This window comes from Dermacentor albipictus, chromosome 9 (assembly GCF_038994185.2).
Source record: "Dermacentor albipictus isolate Rhodes 1998 colony chromosome 9, USDA_Dalb.pri_finalv2, whole genome shotgun sequence".
Taxonomy (NCBI): Eukaryota; Metazoa; Arthropoda; class Arachnida; order Ixodida; family Ixodidae; genus Dermacentor; species Dermacentor albipictus.
In genome coordinates this window covers 38,716,316-38,730,335 of record NC_091829.1, presented here as the reverse complement: position 1 = coordinate 38,730,335, position 14,020 = coordinate 38,716,316, and the positions used below count along the sequence as shown (strand labels likewise).

The 14,020-nt window shown below is 47.9% G+C and overlaps 1 protein-coding gene across 1 annotated transcript in view; it reads left to right on the top strand.

Annotated features, from left to right (window-relative positions):
- The first annotated feature begins 3,582 nt into the window (after positions 1 to 3,582).
- Cth (Cystathionine gamma-lyase) overlaps positions 3,583 to 14,020 on the top strand; it is a 34,318-nt gene continuing 23,880 nt past the window's right edge. The window contains exon 1 of the mRNA XM_065449924.2: positions 3,583 to 3,926. Within this exon, the coding sequence (XP_065305996.1) occupies positions 3,756 to 3,926 (171 nt within the window). The 5' untranslated portion in view covers positions 3,583 to 3,755. The remainder of the gene's footprint in view (positions 3,927 to 14,020) is intronic.

Here is a 14,020-nt window from a genome sequence, read left to right as displayed (position 1 = left end):
CGTTAAAGAAGCCCAGGTGTTCAAAATTATTCCGCACTCCCCACTACGGCGTGCCTTATAATCATACAAATGGTTTTGGCAGAACTTAATTTACATTATTCCCCATGAATTACAAACTCGGCCAAGCCTCTACCCTTGTGGCAAATGCTGCAGCAGTAAGATCATAGTAAATCAAACATTCCGCACTAAAGGAACGAGAGCACAATTAACCATGGTCTGCGTCACATTAAATAAAAAAAAACTGGCTGTGGCTTAGCTAAGGTTAAGCCCAGGATGCGAAGCATACTAGCCTTTATTTTAACGCGACAGCGTTAAGGAGCTCGTGTCGCAGAAAAGCCGGTGTCGTCGGCTCAGGCGTGCGGCGCTTGCTCAGGCGCACATTTCGTTGTCGCGCCGAACGCTGCGTTGCTCGACGCTCACCGCGTCCGATGCGGGGCGCGTAGTCGCTGCGCCGTAGCAAAGCCACCTAGAAACAGTCTCTGCAGCACGCCGCAACCTTCGCTTCTCATTCCAACGAGCAGCTCTGTCTCCAGGAGGCATCTCACCTCGTGAGTGTCTAGCAGAGGCAAGCGCAGCTGCTAGCGACGGCGCGTGTTGGAGCCCCCCTTTCTCCTCTGCCGTGACGTCACGGTGTCACGTGGTCAGCCTTGAAGGCGACGCCGCGAGCGACGCCGCGAGTTGGAGCCCCGTTTCTCCTCTGTCGTGACGTCACGGTGTCACGTGGTATTGAAGGCGACACCGCCGCGCCTGAGGAGCTGGGTTGAGCTCTAGTAATATACTTCGCATAATATTCCGCACTAAGAGACTAGCGCGCAGCGACCATCGTCTGCGCTCTTCGCCCCCGTTTCTGTCATCCACGTGGGTGTTGCTTAGGGTCCCGGCTTGCCGACCATTTCACCGCGTAATAATAATATTTGGGGTTTTACGTGCCAAAACCACTTTCTGATTATGAGGCACGCCGTAGTGGAGGACTCCGGAAATTTCGACCACCTGGGGTTCTTTAACGTGCACCTAAATCTAAGTACACGGGTGTTTTCGCATTTCGCCCCCATCGAAATGCGGCCGCCGTGGCCGGGATTCGATCCCGCGACCTCGTGCTCACCAGCCCAACACCATAGCCACTGAGCAACCACGGCGGGTCATTTCAGCATTGCGTAGTGCCACAGTTTGTTGTATGACAATAACGACAGCGGGAAACGCGTTTTTATTGCATGGCATAAAGAGAAGTGAGCGAAAACATCGTCAACTGAAGGTCGCCCACCGGAGCAACAGATGGGGCGACGATGCTAAAAAGAGAGAGAGAGAGAGAGAGAGAGAGAAGAAAAAAGGTGACGATGATTTGTTGCCATTCACTTTGAAAAGGGGCGGTGACAACTAGTCACCTACACCGAACCGGCGACCACAGGGCCGCCCGTCTGACAGAACGCGTCACATCGGAAATTCGCCGAAATGTGGTCTGCGAGCAGGTGGCGACCGCAGCTTTGCTTTGGCGCGTGAAAGTTACCAACGCCTGTGTACAACAACTGCTGTTTCACATAGTGTTGCAGCGTATACCCACCGACTGCCTGAAAACGAGGCAGGAAAAAGTGTGCCTCGAGGACCAATCTCGTAGCGCGCGAGATATTGCGAGAAAGGACAAACAGAAAGGAGGAGGAAAGTAAATATCGCTAATCCGTAGGCAAGACAGGCAAACTAGACAAGGAAAGTACGGGCGTACACCACGGCTACTTCAGTCACGGAAGTAACTTGAGATGGCTGGGGAAAAAAAAGAACAGAAATATTAAAAGAAAACGCCGGCGGGCCTTGGAACACCGGATGGCAGTCGATCACCCGTGCTGTGTGCGTGCTTTTTTTGTTTTTTGTTTAAGCAACAAGAACAAGAAAGCGATGGTAAGAAATAACAATAAACAATGACCCAAGACGTATGTATACTGAACATCACCGAACAAAATATGAAAGAGGTAAAGCATCGTCACTCAGCAGTCGGAACAAGTATATCTGGCACCACGGGTATTGGGTAGCTGCCAACTTGGCATTGGTAACAACCACTGCAAAAACGGCATCGAACTGTCACAAACCCTGCAAAACGCGCAAGATTCGCGTCCGGGTTAGTGAACTCCAACTTTTCTACGTACCTCCCACGAAGAAAAAAATGAGGGACGAAAGAAATAGAACGTCTTTTCCTTCGTTGCTCACCCTTTTTGGCACCCCTCTGACAAGGCACGGGTATACAATACATAACAATAAGCAACATTCTTGTGCATTATGTGTGGACCCTGTAAAAAATTTCATACGGCATATATACGGCACATATCTAATAATTACACACGAACACATGTTTTGCATGTGTTCTCGTACGAACATATGAGGTCGTTGAACATGTGTCATATGAGATGTTTTTCAATTGGGCACGTGTTCGATTTCGTGAACATGAAGCGGTGATTTTCCACGTAGTTTATCTGAATACAAAAATAGGAACAATGAATTTCCTTTCACTTTCCCAGAAGTATAACAGAGAACGCGAATTGGTCTGCGGTTGTTATTGCAGCCTCACAGGTATAGTTGTTGGATGCTGTCACTTTTTTCCACAGACACAAAAAAAGAATATCGCAATACAAAGGATGCACGATATGAGCAGACGACCCGCAAACATATGTGGCAGAAGACGCGCAAGAATTGGAGCCACATTCACAAATTCAAATTTCGCAACAGACGAGAATGCTACTTTACTTAACATACATGCTTTCTCTTTGTCGCAGACGATTTATCGTGAACTCCAATGACTATTATAGCATTGAATGTTCGACGATGCTATATATTAACGTTCTGAAAGCTAACCAGCCTTTGTATAAGTTTGTTAGCTTTAGCTCCACTAGATTTTTCTTACCATTGTTAACAATTGCCCGTTTTCTCTTTTTTACTTTTTCTACTTTTCTCTTTTTTACAGCGTTCACCTGTACACCAACTTCCCGGATGCTGTGGGCTGTTGTCAGAAAGTCACTACACGAACTTGGCTGGGACCACAACTCAGTACAAATGGAAGGAACCGGGCAGATACATCAGCAGCAAGAATATTTATAACACAAACAAAAAGCTTCTTACGATAAAAATGTTCGTAAGAGCTTGCGCAGCCAATCGCGATGTACTACTAGCGAAGGCGCCCAGCCAATCGCAAACAGCTTTTACGAATAAAGAAGATTTGCGAATGTGGTCGCTGGTGTGAACAGGAAATTAATGCTTAAGTGTGGAAGGCTAATTATTTCGCGACGTTTCTTAATCGTAAAAATACAGCGCTTTCGTACGTAAAACAGCTAATGCTGTCTTCGGATATTTAATGGCGCAAGGCGAAGCAGAACTTGCAGATGATATCCCGACGAACTGCAGACAACACGCGAGGGAAGGAAAACGGAAAGGGAAATCAATGGAGAGGGCGCCGACGCGTCTCCTGTGAGTGCGTGCACTTTCCTCCTCCCCGGTCATACGCACGCGTGAGGCGAGCTTCTCCTCTCCTGGCAACATTTTTTTGCTCGTTGTTTGATTGCGCCTTTTTTTTCCTAGCATCCGCTGGGGGCTTGTTGGCGCTTCGGGAGTCAAACAAGCTCCACAGAAGACGGCAAGCCGGCAAAGCAGCGACAGCAGCAGTAGAGTTGGCGGGCTCTCCAGCAGACGATCAACACCGGCGCGTGTCGTCTGCTCACGAACGCATACGATATATTGACAGAGAAGGAAGAAGAAGCAGACGACAGACAGACAACATGGGTAGCAACAACGCATTGAATGACCACCGGCTCGACTACGCCAAGCTGCATTTCGACACCAACGCCATCCATGCCGGACAGGAACCAGATCAATGGACTTCGCGCGCCGTGGTGCCACCAATCTCGCTGGCTACGACGTTCAAGCAGCGAGCGCCGGCAGAACCGTTCGTGAGTACAGCTGTCTGTTCCGCGTACACTAACGCACGTGTCACGCTTCTTAGCGGGAGTAGTGATTCAAAATTCATGATAATTCGGATTACCAATAAATGCCTGCAGACTGACGCCAGAAAGATGCCTGTCTAGCTTAGATATGAAAGCTATGCAGACCAACGCTTCTTAAAGACGTGTCGGCCCAAAATGTTACATCGTCCCCCATCTTTGTCCAAGCTATACGTGGAAAGTAACGTTGCTTGGATGCAGAAGTTCATTTCGTATATGACGCGTCCTTAAACTACAATTAGGCACCAGGCAACACTGACCCTTCGATCGAACTGCAAGGATCTCAGAGACGAAAAAAAAAATGGGGAGAGAGAGGGAGAACCCCCCCTCCCCCCGAACACACTTTCGAAGCACGCAAGCAATGGTAGCTTGAACTTAAGGTTTGTCTAGTTCCACGCTGTCCCTAACTCTTTCTTGCTTACGTTCGAAGCAGCTGCGCGTCTGTCGTCTGCTTCACGCCACAGCGAGCGCTGACGTCTGCAAAGCGCCGCGTTCCTGATTTTCGTTTTTCTCTACCGTATTCTTTTTCTTCTCCTTGCGAGTGTGGCAATCTGCTGAGGCGAATAATAGCCGCGTGCCCAGAATGGAAAGGCGGAACAGCGCTACAGCTGACGCGAGGAGCGGGCAAAAGCGAAGGCTTCTACTCGCGTGTCAGGTAACGAACGTACCGCGTGTCTCCGCCTGCATCACGCCGTGAGAGCCTGCCACGTGTTCCTATACCGGAACGGGCCCCTGGTGGCGCGCGCTGTTTAAAAAGAAAATGATCTATAGACGGACTTCCGAGGCCGTCGACCGACTCGCCGGAGCGGCAGTGATAAAACGACGGCGACTCGCCTTGGCAGAAAGTGAACACAGCCGCATTGATCAGGGCTCGCTTATCGCAGTTGATGTGCACTGTACACGAAGCACTGTCGAGATTACGCCTTGCGCACGGCAGTATACGTACTTCGCGACAGTGTTCCTACAAGGCACCGCTTTGCCACGGATGCTCAGACGGGGCCATTCGAACCGCAACGTTTACAGCGAAAACTGAGAATTTTCTGGTGTTATAGTATCTACGGAGCTGCAAGGAGGAGGGAAATAGATAAGAAGAAGGCAGGGAGGTTAACCAGAATCACGTCCGGTTGGCTACCCTACACCGGGGGAATGGGAAAGGGGGAAAACAAAGATAACGGGGAGAGAGAGGAGGGAAGGAAATTGCAGTGAGTTCGATGACGTGTGTGGCCTTACAGAAATTGCATTAATAGTCACAAATGGTCGCACAAGCTGCAAGCATGACAATAATGGTTAGCACCTAGATGTGCCTACTCGCATCGTCCTTGCGGCTTCAACCAACACTGTTTATTTGCAAGCTGGTCGTATTAAACACAGTGCGTTAAAAAAACAACGCGCAATGTACGTGCTCAGTCTTATTTAGCTCCTTGCTGCAGAAAACTACAGTCGCTTTAGACCAGGAAGGCAGATAACGCATCTACTACCTACAATTCACGTGCTAGCTAAACGATTGCAGCGTCCGAGTTCTCCTTTGGTAATTTGAGTAGAAACAGTTCGCATGAAGCGTATTGTCGGGATAACCCGTTGGCGTGCGACACCACACATTTCGCCTGATTCAACACGACGCCGTTTCACCAGTGATGCTATCAGACGGGGCTTTACAAACCCTGTGGGCATGAATGCTAGTGATATGGAAATGGGGTACAGCGGGTTTTAAGTTTATTTGTGAAGCCGCGCGAGCCTTATTCTTTTTTATGCGGCTTAGACTGCGCAGCGATACACAAATGAATTCATCCCGACACGCTATCCAGCTATTCGTCCGCCGCGGCATAATTTAGTGACTATGGCGTTCCGCCGCTGAGCTCGATGTTGTGGGTTCGATTCCGGCCGCGGCGGCCGCACTTCGATGTGGGAGCGAAATGCAAGAAACGCTCGCATGCTTTTACATTAAGGTGCACGTTAAAAAGCCTCACGTGCTCAAAATCAACCCTGACTCGCCCACTACGGCGTGCCTCATAATCGGATATCGTGGTTATAACTCGTCAAATTCCAAATCTTATTTTTATTATTGCGATAGAAATTATACGGATACTCCAGGCGCATTTCTGCCGTCGGCGTCGCCGTAAGGTCCCGTTTAAGTTCAAGGGCGACAAAATCGTCGGCGCGCGCCGCATGATGTATGTGCGAGTGAAAGCTTGCGAGGGGTGAGCCTCGACGATTGCGGCTCAATGTCGAGCACGCCACGGAGGAAAGCGGGGAGGAAGCAAGCCGCCTTCCGTCGCGCGCAAGGTTTTACTAGTTCCTAACATTCCGGTTAGGAATGTGAGGAACTAGTTAGGAATGTCAATTGCCACTTTATACAGTGCGACCACGTTGAGGTGACAAGCTGCTTTTGTTTCACTGATGTCTTCACGGCATCGAAGAACATCGGTCCTTCCATTATATTGCAGAAAGAGAGATACTCAGAGAGAGAGAGAGAGAGAGTACCACGGAGATAGGCATGCGATGTTAAAATAAACAACGTATGCACGGATTGTAAATTACGCCTGTAAGCTTTAAATTATCAGCAGCGACGAAAAGAAAGCAAACAAACGCAATAGAAAAAGAAGTAGAGTTGTAGACGAACTCGGAGTGCACCGACACGTATGTTCATGCTTACTTTTTTTCTTTTTTCTTTCTTTTTCTTTTGTTCTAAGAAAACCGATTCATTTGTATATATGCCTTGCTCGGGAAGCGGTAAAACTGCTTTGTGCGTTTTGTACGAGCGGCTGCGAAAGTGAATTAGCGATATTGCAGCAGCAAGTTGTCAAAGAGCAGCACCGCATGGAATATTAGAATTCGCCACATCCATCATCGTGGAAACCAAGTACACGACGCGACCAAAATATATCTTTAATGTCACGTCTAAACCTCGGTACGATGACTTCATTTGTGACGTCACGCATTTTTTAATACTTCCACGTGTTCGGGATGCGTGCGGTATGTAGAAGAGTTCCCAGGCGTACCCTTGGTTAATTTTCTAATGCAATTTAATTCTGCTTTTTTTTTCTATCGATGAGACACTGCCACATTTTATTTGACGTCACGGGATAATCGCCCGGGATTTTCAAGGAAACGTCGCCTGTTGCCTTTAGGCATAGTCGTTTCCTGGCATTCAAAGCTCGGGCTCCAGATACGAATAATCTCTGCAGTTCCAGAAACGTGCAAACTGTTCAGCGTAAAACCGAATCACTGCCTTCAGCACGCATCTATATGCAGCTTATACTTGAGAAACCGTCCAAAGATCCCGCAGTATACCCGTACGGAAATCACGAGGAGAAATGCAGGAACGGTATCCTGCATGCGAGCTCTTATGTGTTCAAATCAAAATTAGGTTTTATGGAGGTCGCTATTGAAGGACTCCGTAGTTGAAGTTCCGAATTAATTTCGACACCTGGAGTTCTTTGACCTAACTGTGGACATAAGGCATCGCGCCCTTCTCCCTAAACCCTTTTATTCTTTTTTCTTTTGCCCACGCCGATATATAGCGCCGCCGTAGCCGGTCACCGAACCCCTGACCTCGTGCTCGACAGCCGAACATCACAGAGAGCCATCGAGGTCGAGTTCGAGCTCTTACGCTGCGCGCGTGTGTGTTATAAACATCACTAGCTGCTTCACACGCAGAAATCCTGAAGCACGCTTGTGCTGCATATAATAGGAAATAAAATTAGCGTCTTCTTTCTTGCTGTTTTTCTCGTTGTAACAAGAAAAGTATTGCTCGTACTGCCCGCTCTGGGGAAATACAGGATGTTTTTCAAATAACTTTTAAAAAATGTCACACAGCGGAAACGCTTGTACATATACCTGCTATGAGCATAAACGCGAACGAGCGCAGATGGTGGCATTATAGTGCTACGAGCGTTTCTCTCTCTCTCTCTCTCTGCACCAATGAACGGCCTTATAAGGCATGCCTGGTAACTTTACAACGCAAGCAAAGCATGCCCGACCGCGTCAATCCTATTCAAGACAAAAAAGACGGGGCGACATATGTGGGTCTCGATGACGGAACGATTCCGATTGAAAGGGGGCGCGTCTGGAGTGGGGGGCAGGTGTGTTAACAGCGATGAGCTTAGCTAGACTAAAGCTGGCGGCTTACTGTACGAACTGGAATCGTTGAATTCTCGGCTCGGTGTGTGTACGCTCAGGAAGTTGAGCCTCTGAGCACAACAGCCGCGGCTCTACTCCAGCACTCATCCAAAACCGTGTTCACATATTTCCACAGGTTTTAAAGTGAAATAGCGTTTTGGATCTTTCGGATGTTTTCGTGGATGGTCGGACTCGGCAAGAAAAAACGTTCGGTCGTTCGTTCATTCGCTTACATTGACAAACATCGCATATGGTTTCTGTAGTTTTTTTTTCTTCTTTGGTTCTCCGAGACTTCAATAGCTGTTTCGTCCCTTGAACAGGAAAAACAACATTAGACAATTTCGAATAGTGAATTCTCGAATCGAATAGGAAAGACCATTCGATTAGTATTCGAAGTTTCCAATATTCGCCCGCTCGGGTTAATTCTAAAGGCTGTGTGCCCGCAGTACTGGCAAGCGTCGCGACACAGCCGACGCCTACAGAATATCTTCCGGGTGTCTTTCACGTCACGTGACATTACGTCGTGTAGTAAGGGCCGACGCTGTCGTTTGCAAAATGTGCGCTTTTGAGAACAGACGAAAGCTCCAAGCGAAGACGACGTTCTACCGTGATCAAAAGTACATTTAGCCAACTGCTTGCATCGTTCTAAAACGACGTGCGGCCTGCTGTGACGTCATACTTAGTTGCTTCAGCGAACACACGTTGGTGACATGCTGCTTCGTTCTTTACCGTCACTGTTATGACGGAGCACTTCATTACTATTGTTATTATAATCACGTAAACACATACGAGCACCACAAATAGATAAAGAAAAGTGGGCCAGCAGTTGTCTTTTAAAAGGTACATCACGCCTATCCACTTGAACAATGAAAAAAAAAGAAAGAAGAGGGATGGAAAAGCACAACTCATCACACATTATCGCAGAGTACGAGCATGACAGACGAGCGTTAGGCCCACGGTTGACAAGAATTCTAGCACACCTTTGTGGGCCTCGTATGGAGTTTGAAGCACGGCCTTTTGGAAACAAGACATCATTCAGCGCAGTTCGAGCAAAATTAACTTGCTGTTGGAACCTGCTCAGCAGCTCATCGCGACAACCGTTGAACGTCGGGCATTCTAACAGCAAGTGCTCAGATCGGCTGTTTATCACACGTAGACAAACTACCATCAATTTACCAAACATCCAATTGTGACGGCATCGTATACACACGTACGAGATAACGTAAATACACAAGCCTTTCTTTCCAATGTATACTCGAGCTTCACATTTCATCGTGTTCAGAAGCTACAAAAATATTTCGAATATTAGTATTCAATTCGATCCGCAAGTTTCGCCACTTGAAAGCTCCCTGGTCGGAATGAGATCGCTTGAATTAAATGGCACGCCACGGGAGAAAAGGCCTATAGCGACGCGCAGTCGCTGACCGGTCAACGGCCACGATAACACGTCGCGATAAAACGTCTCCGCCCTTATCATCTGCGCACAGCTGCCACAAGAGGCGATATGATATAGGGTCATCCCATGACCACCCGGTGTAAACAACGGCGGTCCGGTTGGTGTAACCGCACTCGATCCTGTGTGGAATGCAACACACGACACGCCAACACTCTTAAGAAAAAAAAAAAAGTCGTTGTAAGAACGCAGTTAGAACCAACGCGGGTACAGTGTTTCTAGCCTACATAACGCATATATCGGACTCGCTCTCAAATACGCCAGAGCTGGCCCGATATATGTGGTATATAGGCCAGAAACATTGTACCCTGTGGCGCTATAGCTGCGTTTGGAATTGGTAGCATAGGCCCATTACTAACGGCGACTACCTTGTTTAGCCGGTAACTTTGCAAACTCTACCGTTCCCAACTTCATTTGTACCAATGCAGTAAATAAATGGACAACTAAGCAGCTACTACATCACCTTTCTTTATTTTTAATAGTGTGAAGCATACTCGAGTTCGGTGCGATTAAACCCCACGTGTCTTGTACGATTAAAACCCTGTTGCATCAGTTTTAAATCAATCAGCGGTGAGGGAACTGTAAAGCAGCCTCGCCCGTTCTCTGGCTAATTTCTCTCTCTCTTCCCCCTCCCCCTATACCGAGACGGCTCTCACTGTATAAGAGTAGCCGTCTCGTTATTGCAGAAGCGAAGATACCAAGTGATGGTTATATTGCGCTCAGTTTTACACAGACGATATTAAGGAAGGACAGGACGTGTACTCATCAAGTGATGTATGCTCATTTAATATTACTCTTTACCGCCACTTCGTAAGAAAATCATCTGTGCAAGATTTTGCAATGTGTAATGACAGACGCCGCCACCGCCACGGACAACCACCCGAGCCACTCGAAGATGCTCGCACCCTGTCGCTGTTAAGTAGCCCACGGTGCCGCGTGAGGGGCAGCATGACGTCATTCAGAGTCGACGTCATTCTGCGACGATTTCGTCACTGTGTACGGAGCCACCAATAAGAGGACCGTGCGCAAACTGCACGCTGACGTCAAACGCGCGCTCTCGCAGATAGTTACGACGGTAACGGCAGCGCCGCGGCGACGAATAGACAATTGACGAAACCTATAGTATTAGTGAGCAAGTCACCATGGCTTCACGTTCAACCTTGTTAAGCTTCTCGGCGCTCAAACGCCACTCGATCGCACGAGCGTTAGCACACGGCAATCGCTTACGCAATCGCCTGCCTATAGCTCTTCTTTCTTTCTTTTTCTTTCCTTGTTGGCGTCAAGTAGTGTCAAGTCGACCGGAGCGCCATTATAGGGGAAAGCTGTCACGACGGGACCACATTTGCAACCTGCTTCGAAGGCAGAAGCCTGTCGCCATCCAGTCTGGCGACCGCCTCTTGAAAACTAAACGAGCTCCTGCAGCTGCGTCAACGTCAGGCTGTTCCTAATGTATATGTCGACTATAGGCTGATCGTTTTTCCACTGAAAGGCTAAAGGCGTGCAGAACCTTGGCATAGTTCGCGAGACGCGTAGCAAATGAATAGTGCAAGAAAACGTGTACGTGGCACGGAACGTATAGAGTATTTAGACAGGACAAGCATCGAGCGCTGTAATTTATTACCTTCGTGTTTATCGTCGCTAAAGAAAATTCTAATGGGAGCGGTGTGTCTCTCCACACAGAGAAGATGAGCATAGGGCACCTGTCACGAAGATTCAGAGACACACCGAATCAGGTTGGATTGGTAAAGTGTTCTGGAAGGTTTCGCAGTAATATGATATTACGTTGTAGAACAGAAAATAACGGCCAATGCGGCCAATGTCTCACTTTCTTTAATTTCGTGCCAAAACACCACGATAGGTCAATATATATATATATATATATATATATATATATATATATATATATATATATATATATATATATATATATATATATATATATATATTCGGCCGTTGTCGTTCAGCAAAGCTTTTGGAGCTTCTTAAGTTCAGTCTAATTCGCCGTCTTGTATAACGGTGTAGCCCGCTCTTACTGGTATAAAAATTGCGTCAAAAATGAATGACGTCACTGCTAGTGGCGTCGCAATCCGTCTTTCCTTTCTGCGCCATTACTGCCCTACCAAGCGTCCTATGATTGTGTTTTCCGTTTTGTTCAGTTTTCTTTTCTCTATATATGTTGTGGAATTTTAATTTACTAACACAGTGGAACTCAATTTTCTCTTTCGTGTTCCTTTGACGAAAACCCGGCCGGTAGAAATTAGCCCCGAGGTCACCCGCTAGGGCGTCCCCATAGCCGCGCCTGCTGCTTTGAAAAGTGAAGCCACCACCATTCCTTTTTGATTGAGAACCTCCGCCCGTTCTCTCTGCCGGACAAGTGGCATACGTTTACGTACCGCCGCCATTCACATCCATAGATCGGACCATGCGGGCGGAAGAACTGCGCACATAAGTGCACCACGCCTTTCGCTGCAGGATGCCGTCTCCCCGTCCCTCTCTGTAATGACCGGCTGCAAGACACGATGTTGCAGCTCGCACTCGCCTGAGCTGTAATTTGGGCAAATAAAGAATTTAAAAAAAGCAGGAATAACTTAGAAAATGTAAGGTTTCCGCATAGGCGTACCATGAGAGCTATTTGCGCAGTCTGCGAAATCGCCGCGGCAGTTAAAGGTAGGTGCTTTGGAAAAACAATAAAAAAACAAAAAAAAAAACGTTGACATTGAGCAGGCTTTCTGCAGACGAGCAGCACCTTCGTTAACGCCCGTAGCGACGGGCTGTGATCACGTGCTCAGTTTCACAACAGAGAAGTTTAGCCCTGGCGCTTACACGCCTTGTGGATACGACGGTATATTCCGCTGTCATTCGACCAACTGCGCAGCTCGTGTCGTTCAAACGGGACACCCAACAAGTGTGTCACGTTTCGAAGAGGTGACAGCAGGTTATCTCTGGTAAGAGGCGATTGGAGGATTGGTGGAAGTAGAGAAACGACAAAAAAAAAAAACGAAGGCGTACAAAAGAAATGTTCGCAATAGGGGATCAGAAAATTTGGTTGTGGGAGTTCATAGTTCAGTGTGTGTGTGTGTGTGTGTGCGCGCGCGTGTGTGTGTGTGTTTAGGACATTAGGCAGTATAATAGCAAGAGCGTGGTGGCGCAGCCCACCGCCCCGTTCTAAAGGAGACGCTCATTCCATCCATCCATCCATCCATCCATCCATCCGCCCATCCATCCATCCATTTATCCATCCATCTTTTCTAATAAAACAGCCTCCTTTACGATATCACCGCCATCACGAGCCAAACGATATTTTCAGGAACTGTTGCCAATATACAGATGCGAAAGCATCAAACGGCCCATTACCCGCCGTGGTTGCTCAGTGGCTATGGTGTTAGGCTGCTGAGCACGAGGTCGCGGGATCGAATCCCGGCCACGGCGGCCGCATTTCGATGGGGGCGAAATGCGAAAATACCCGTGTACTTAGATTTAGGTGCACGTTAAAGAACCCCAGGTGGTCAAAATTTCCGGGGTCCCCCACTACGGCGTGCCTCATAATCAGAAAGTGGTTTTGGCACGTAAAACACCATATATTATTATTATTATTCAAACGGCCCATTGAGCCAAAAAGCCGGCGTCTGTGGCAGCGAAACGGCACCTAAATTCCCATTGGCTGCGACGCCAGGTCACGTGCGGGCCTCGACGGAGCAGAGCGGGCGAAACGGGAACCCCTGTTGTCGCGCTGGGGCGCCAGGTGTTGCGTGAGGGGAGAGGGCATCGCCGCGACGCCACGTCACCCTCGCTAGCCTGTGCTATCTGCGCGTTTCCTTGCCAGCGCAAGCTCTCGTCTGCGTTCTAACTTCGGCTGGGTAATTTCTGTGAGGAACTTTATATTTATGTATGTATTTATGTATTTATATATTAATGCAAGTTTGGAACCTACGACGCCTAGCTCAGAAGCAGTGTCTTACCCGTTGGGCTAAATCAGCGCCTCCTAGATGGCAGGCCTGTGCACTGTGCATTATGACATCATGCCACTTGGACCATAATTTCCATAGCTAAGCCCGGCGTTACTAAAGCGGTGACGTCAATATCACCACTGCTGACTCGGGAGCATCCCCATTAGATTCTATGGCAGTAGGGCAAAGTAGCATGACGTCACGGATCGAAGTGCATCTGCCTATGGCCAAGCGTCTCAACGCGTTCGCTTGCCCGCGATGAGTTCATAACTCGAAGGAACGCTATCAGCGGCGTTCAACTGGACATTAATGCTTTCGCATTCACAACTTAAAAGAGCGCTTAGGTGTCCTCGTTTTTTTTTCTTTCTAGTCACCGGTATACTTCATCGGTACGTACCTTATTCATCATTTATGTAATATCCGCATCGTGGAATTTAAGGTTATAGAGTGATTTATTTATTGATTTATTTATAACGAGGCATGCAGAAGCTAGTGGTCTAAATCTGGTGAATGAAGATTTCATA